Raw genomic sequence first — 7,177 nt, forward strand, 5'->3', positions numbered from 1 at the left:
ATACCATCCGCCCACAACGACAAGGCACGGCCAGCGCACGCGGAACCCCCTCGCCGCCAGCCCGGCTTGGGCTCGGACATCAAGCAAAACGCGATCCCGGCTCGATCACTGCAGTATCGGACAACCGGCGGCCAGCATCACCACCCCGACGACGTTCTGCGCCCTTCTGTGACTATTCGACGGCTTACGAGGCGTGCGCGCATTGGCGCGTCCTCAGGACCGGCATCCGCCAAACGATCGGAGGACGAGGATTGGACGGGAGCGGAAGGACTGGAGGGTATAAGAGGCCCAAAGTACGTAGTCTCGAAAGGAAGGGAATTACTGTAACATTCGATATCGTCCGATCTTAGCCAGTAGTCTCGACGCATACCCACCCCGCTCGCAACTCAGTAGCTCTCTCGAAGCGATCCCGAACCCGCCTTGTCGTTCCTATATCACGTCCATACTACATCCTTTTACCTACCGCCTCGGCAGCCTCTGATCTTGCCTCGGCCCTCGCATCTATCTTGCATTTGATAGGCCTAGCCCTACCTTCGCACTACAACTGGAGCCCACCGCGAGGGTCACAGAGCAATCAAGCTGCCTCCCCGCTCTTCGCGAGTGTACTCTACATCACAACCACGAGACTCCCGCGGACGCTTCACGCGTAACCGTCGATCCCTCGACTCCGAATTCGCCGACGCCGCTTCTGCTAGCGCACATCCCCACAGCCCAAACGCGCCGTTCAACTATCCGCCGTTCCCCTCGTCGTCGCCCCCGCTGCCTCTCTTACCGCTCACTCCGCCGCCTCCGAGTCCGACGATGGCCGCCGTCCCAACTCCGATGCCCGCACGCGGCGACCGCAGCGCCCCCGTCTTCAAGTCCGCCTTCGACCTCCCCGGCTATCTCGAAGAACTCGAGCGCCTCTTCACCGAGCACGGTGTCACCGACGAGCGTCAAAAGGTAGACCTTGCCATCCGCTACCTGCCATACGACGAAGCGCGCGTCTGGCGCTCGACCGACTCTTACACCGACGCCACCAAATCCTATGCCGACTTCAAGGCCGAGATAACGGCTCTTTACCCTGGTACTGCTCTCGAAGGTCAAGCAACGCGCGCCGACATCGAGGCCCTCGTCTCCGCTCGCGCTTCAGCCCCGATCAGGACGCGCATCGAGCTCGGCGAGTACAACCGCCGCTTCAAAGTCCTTGCGGACGACCTTCGAAAGAAGCACGCCGGCGCGCTTCTCTCCGACAACGACGCAAACGACCTTTACCTCCGCGCGTTCACCGGCGATTTCCGCGACCGTCTCCTCCGATGCATGCAGACCGCGCTCCCCACGCACAACTTTGAGCTAGCCTATCCGCGTGCTACTGTCTTCAAGGAGGCCGACGCTATTCTTGCCGGCCATCGCGGACCCACCACGCTCTTCACTTCGGCCCCGCCCGCGACGCTTAAGCAAGAAGATATCGCATCCGCCGTTCAGTCCGCCGTCGACGCGCGTATGTCCTCGGTAGAGTCTCTTCTCACGACGTTCATCTCGACCTTTGGCGCTGCGGCCAGCGCGCGATCTCACGGCGGCACTGCGTCGAATAGCCCGCAATCGACTTCGCACTCACACGGGTCTGACCTTGCCTGTCTCTTCTGCGGCGGCCCCCACTTCATCCGCGACTGCCAGATTGTCTTCGACTACATCAAGCAGGGCAAGGTTACGCGCAACGGGGATGGAAAGCTGGTTCTACCCAGCGGTGCGTACATTCCGTCTAGCCGTTCCGCGCCCGGCATCACGATGCAGGCGCGTGTTGATGATTGGCATAGCCGCAACAAGGGCCAGACGGCGTCGACTCCTCGTGACCAGCCACCCCATCTCGCGTCAAACTTCTTCACGATCTCTGCTCCCATGTCGCCCGCTCCAGCACCCAGCTCCTCCTTTGCAGCCATCGAAGACGACCTTGAAGACTGCGACCCCGTCCGCGGCTTCCTCCGCGAGCGCCTAGCGCTCTGCGTCGAGGGCGACCCGCTGATCCCGGCTTTCGAGGCCGAACTTCGCCGTCGCAACGCCCAGGTCCTCGACAGCGCCGAGAAGACGCGCGTCTCCGCACGTACGAACAAGGGCAAAGGACCCGTCCGCTTCGCCGACGAGCAGCACGAAGGCCGCGCCAATGATGACCTCCGCAACCGCCCAGCACCCGTGCCTATCCGCGACCCAACACCTGAACGCGACTCCTCGCCACCGCCCACACTGCTCCGCAGGCCTGCTCCGCCTGAGACTGCGCCGTCTGCGCCTCCTGCTGCGGCCCAGATCCCCGCTGCGACGCCCGCTCCCGGCCCTCGCCCACCTCAGACCGGCCGTATCATCTACCCGCCGAAGACGCCCCGCCCCGCCGGCCATTCGGGCACCCGCAACATTGCGCCTATCGAGGAGGGCTTCGTCGTCGGCCAGCTCGTGGACGACATCCTCGACGCCCCGCTCTCGAACGTCACCGGCCGTCAAATCCTAGGCGCTTCGTACACAGCCCGTTGCGAGCTCGCCTCTCGCATCTCACCGCGCAAGATCCTGACCTCGGACAATGATCCCGGCGCTACGGCACTCTTCTCCTCTGGCCCGCCTCCCTCGCTAGAGTTCGACTGCGGCGACTGCGGCGGCGTGCACCAGCATCTGTCGGCCCACCGCATGCAGCGCCTGCGCATTCTGCGTCCGCTTATCGCCAACGCGGTCATCGCTGAGTGCGTTATTGATTCTGGTTCCGAGGCAGTATTGATGCGCAGGGATGTCTGGCTTGCTACCGGCCTTCCGCTCTACGAGGACGATGCCATCTCGCTCACGGCTGCAAACTCAACCACCACACGCACGATCGGCGGTCTCCGCAATGTGCCCTTCAACATCGGCGGCATGGAAGTCTTCCTTCAAGTTCAGGTTATCGAGCACGCGCCATGGGAGGTCCTCCTCGGGCGCTCGTTCCTCGCGCACACATCCTGCATCACAAGTGACAAGACGGACGGCTCCTCAACGCTCACCCTCACGAACCCCGAGACCGGCGAACGGATCCGTGTCCCCACGCTCGAGCGCCCGGTCGCCGCTCATTCGGCTCGCAATCAGGATTTTCCGTAAACGTCGATGAATCGGTTCTGTGCCGACGAGGCGTTCCGCCCTCAAGATCTCAAGTATTCCCTCCTCTCATAGACAGCCCCAACTCAGACTATTTTGGCTTCTCCATCGCAGATGCGCATAGACTACCGTCCCGTATCACGAATACATATTTGCTTCAGACCCTTTATACTCCTGTGCGACGCGAGCCGCGCGACGCAACCTCTCTTTTCACCACCGAATCCCTCAAGCTCCCATCAACCTGGCAGCCAGTTCACGCCGCCGACTTCTCTGTTTCCTGGCGTGCCACCGTTTTCGACTTTGATCTCTGCAGTTCACCATTGCCGCCCGACTCCGACTTCGCAACCGCCTCCGCCTCCGTTTTTGGTGCTAAGTACAAGAAAGTCGCCAAACGCACCTTCCCGGTTTCGACCATCACACCCGAAGAGTTCCGCATAGAACGAAGAAAGCCTTCCGACCCGCTCGCCGACATGCGCCCACTTCCAACCTCGATCCCGCCTTTCGAACCCGGCTCGCGATACACTGACGAGCGTATGCGCGCACAAGATATCGACCCGCACGGGTTCCTGCAGCCCGAGGAAGTCCGCCTCGCCCACTGGATTCTGCGCGAAAACGAGCGCGCGCTTGCCTGGGATGAGACTGAGAAGGGCCGCCTCTCCAACGAATGGTTTGACCCCATCCGCATTCCGACGGTCGAGCATGTGCCGTGGGTCTTCAAGAACATCCCAATTGCGCCCGGCATTCGCGACGAAGTCATCAAGATAATTAAGGCGAAGATTGCATCCGGAACTTACGAACATTCGAACTCGTCGTACCGATCGGCCTGGTTCTGCGTGCCGAAGAAGGACGGCAAGTCTCTCCGGCTCGTTCACGACCTGCAGCCCCTCAACCGCGTGACCATCCGCGACGCCGCCGTCCCACCAAATATGGATCAAATGGCCGAAGACTTTGCCTGCCGCGCCTGTTACGGCATACTCGATCTTTTCGTCGCCTTCGACCAGCGCTCGCTCGACGCCCGCTCCCGTGATCTCACAACGTTCCAGTCTCCTCTCGGCACCCTCCGACTCACCGTCATTCCCATGGGCTATACCAACGCGGCGCAAATAATGCAGGGCGATGTGACATGGATCCTTCAAGACGAGATCCCCGAGTACACCACACCCTACATCGACGATGTTCCTGTAAAGGGCCCCCGCTCGCGCTATGAACTCGCTGACGGCACGTTTGAGACACTCCCCGAGAACCCCGGCATTCGTCGCTTCGTGTATGAGCATTTTCAGACCATGCACCGCATCCTGCACCGCATGGGGGCATTCGGCGGTACGTTCTCCGGCAAGAAGCTGACCCTCTGCGCGCCGCAGATCGAGCTCGTTGGCCACCACTGCTCGTACGAAGGACGCATCCCTGACAACTCCCGCATCCGCACCATTCTCGATTGGCCGCCGTGCACCTCTGTTACCGACATCAAATCCTTCCTCGGAACCTGCGGCGTTATGCGGGTGTTCATCAAAGACTTCGCACGTATCGCCCGCCCGCTCGTCCGTCTCACGCAAAAAAATGTGCCTTTCGACTGGACCGACTCGCAGCAAAACGCGATGGATACGCTGAAGCGTGCATTCGCTGAGTCTCGCGCTCTCCGTCCCATCGACTACGAATCCGACAGGCCGGTTTTTCTCTCAGTAGACTCGTCGATTATTGCTGTCGGTTACGTTCTCTCGCAGCTCGGCACGGACGGCAAGCGCTATCCCGCGCGCTTCGGTTCTATTCCATGGCGCGAACACGAGTCACGGTATAGCCAGCCCAAGATCGAGCTATACGGTCTCTTCCGCACACTCCGCGACGTCCGCATCCACATCATCGGCGTTAAGCACCTCGTCATCGAAGTCGACGCGTCAAGCATCAAGGGCATGCTCAGCAACCCCGACCTCCAGCCCAACGCGACAATTAACCGCTGGATAGCGGCCATCAAGCTCTTCGACTTCGAGCTCGTCCATGTCCCTGCCGACTCGCATAAAGCCCCCGACGGCCTCTCACGACGCGCACCCGCTCCTCACGAAGAACCCGAGCCGCCTGACAGCGTGGAATCCTGGATCGACGATGCCTGTGGTTTCTCCGCGCACACCGGCCCTCGCCGCTCCCCTGTCGCCTCCCTTGTCATGCATACTCCTCCTGGCGTCTCCGCCTTCTCTCTGGAACCGCTTACTCCCTCCGACACTACGCTGCCGCCGCGCGACGCAAAGGCCCAAGCCGCAGACAAGCGCGTCTCTCAAGTCGACGAGTACCTCCGCAACCCACTCACGCCGCTCGACATCAACCCGAAGCACCTATCGGGATTCCTGCGGTACGCTTCGGACTTCTTCCTCTTTGATGATCGGCTCTGGCGACGCGCCGCGGACGGTGCTCATCAACTTGTGATTTTCGACCCCCTTCGCCGTCTCTCCCTCATCCAACAGGCACACGATTCCCTCGGTCACAAAGGCCAGTTCGTCGTGCGCCGCCGCCTCCTGCGCCGTTTTTGGTGGCCCCATCTTGACTCCGACGTCTCGTGGTTCGACGATACTTGCCTCGAGTGCCAGAAGCGGCGTACGCACCACGTCACAATCCCGCCCACCGTCGCGTACCCCGCGCCTCTATTCCGCAAGATATACTGCGATACTATGCACATGCCGCCGGCCAACAAATTTAAGTACATAGTCCATGGCCGCTGCTCACTCACCGGGTGGCCCGAGTGGCGAGCTCTTCGCGTCGAAAACGCTGAACAGATCGGCCGTTGGTTGTTCGAAGATGTCTTGTGCCGCTGGGGCGGCGTCGAAGAAATCGTGACCGACAACGGCCCCCAATTCATCGCCGCCGCCGCTTGGCTTCGCGAGAAGTACGGCATCCACAGCATCCGTATCTCGCCCTACAACTCGCGAGCCAATCTCGTCGAACGGCGTCACTTCGACGTGCGCGAAGCCATCGTCAAGAGCGCCGGAGATGATGTCGCGCACTGGTACAAGTATGCACACCATGTATTCTGGGCTGAACGCGTCACTATCCAGCGCTCCACCGGCTTCTCCCCCTTCTATATGGCTCACGGCGTAGAGCCGATCCTCCCCTTCGACCTTGAAGAAGCCACATGGCTCGTCAACTACCCCACCGACTCTCTTCCCGCTTCCACCACCGACCTCATCGCCGCCCGTGCCCGTGCGCTCCAAAAGCGCGAAGATGATCTCGAACGGCTGCGCGAACGCGTGTTCAAAGCTCGCATCGACTCCACCACCCGCGCGGTCCAGCGCGATGCAGCCAAGATTCAAGACTTCGATTTTCAGCCTGGTGCCCTCGTCCTCGTCCGCAACTCCGAGAATGAGAAGAACTTATCCGGCAAGACCAACCCCCGCTATTTTGGCCCACTGGTCGTCGTGCGACGCAACTCCGGCGGCGCCTATGTGCTCGCCGAGCTCGACGGATCCCTCTCACGCCTGCGGTATGCCGCCGCCCGCCTCTATCCCTTCAGCCCACGCGCCCACGTCACCATCGACATCTCACACCTCACCAGTCTCTCCCCCACCGAACTCGACGCTCAGACTCAAGATGCCCTCACCGAAGATACCATTCCTGTGACGAGCGACGTGCAGGGGAACGCCCGTTGGGGTTACCAACTACTTAGACAGCCGGAATGTCCAAGTAATCGGGTAGAGTCGGTTGGAAAGGCAGCGTCGTCGGCACTTACTTTAGGCAAGAGTACACGCAGAAAAGGAGGAGCTGAGCTCGACTCAAGGTCACTGGACACGAGGTCGACAGCGACGCAATAGGCACCTAATGGACTCAAGGTCACACACTAAGTCCCCAAGACACAAGTTAGCATAGTATCTAGTACAGAGACGGTTACTCACCTAAGTCCCCAAGACACAAGAGGTCGAGATGGGGACTTAGGGCGAGCTACAGGGGTCTTATATACACAAATCCATGGTCCAAGAATAGTGCAAGAGAATCACATGCAGGGCACAAGGATGAGTAAGACCGACCCACTTAGGTGGGTCAGGATTATGAATCAAGGAGTTAGAAGGAATAACGAGTCATTGTTCATGAGTAAGCGGAACAAAACTCC

At 60.5% G+C, this 7,177-nt stretch overlaps 4 protein-coding genes across 4 annotated transcripts; all 4 read left to right on the forward strand.

Annotated features, from left to right (window-relative positions):
- Positions 1-822: 822 nt before the first annotated feature.
- Positions 823-1,467, forward strand: PUNSTDRAFT_15962 (uncharacterized protein; the record flags this gene model as incomplete). The annotated part of the gene is made up of 1 exon (XM_007386321.1): positions 823-1,467. A coding segment is annotated over one exon (645 nt), but the record flags the coding sequence as incomplete, so codon positions are not given.
- Positions 1,468-2,652: 1,185 nt separating this feature from the next.
- Positions 2,653-3,090, forward strand: PUNSTDRAFT_72286 (uncharacterized protein; the record flags this gene model as incomplete). Its single annotated transcript, XM_007386322.1, has 1 exon — positions 2,653-3,090. The coding sequence occupies one exon, from the start codon at positions 2,653-2,655 to the stop codon at positions 3,088-3,090; it is 438 nt and encodes a 145-aa protein (XP_007386384.1).
- Positions 3,091-3,437: 347 nt separating this feature from the next.
- Positions 3,438-3,992, forward strand: PUNSTDRAFT_28646 (uncharacterized protein; the record flags this gene model as incomplete). Its single annotated transcript, XM_007386323.1, has 1 exon — positions 3,438-3,992. A coding segment is annotated over one exon (555 nt), but the record flags the coding sequence as incomplete, so codon positions are not given.
- A 2,385-nt stretch (positions 3,993-6,377) lies between these two features.
- On the forward strand, positions 6,378-6,647 carry PUNSTDRAFT_22853 (uncharacterized protein; the record flags this gene model as incomplete). The annotated part of the gene is made up of 1 exon (XM_007386324.1): positions 6,378-6,647. A coding segment is annotated over one exon (270 nt), but the record flags the coding sequence as incomplete, so codon positions are not given.
- Between the last annotated feature and the right edge of the window lie 530 nt (positions 6,648-7,177).

This window comes from Punctularia strigosozonata (assembly GCF_000264995.1).
Source record: "Punctularia strigosozonata HHB-11173 SS5 unplaced genomic scaffold PUNSTscaffold_10, whole genome shotgun sequence".
NCBI classification, from domain to species: Eukaryota; Fungi; Basidiomycota; class Agaricomycetes; order Corticiales; family Punctulariaceae; genus Punctularia; species Punctularia strigosozonata.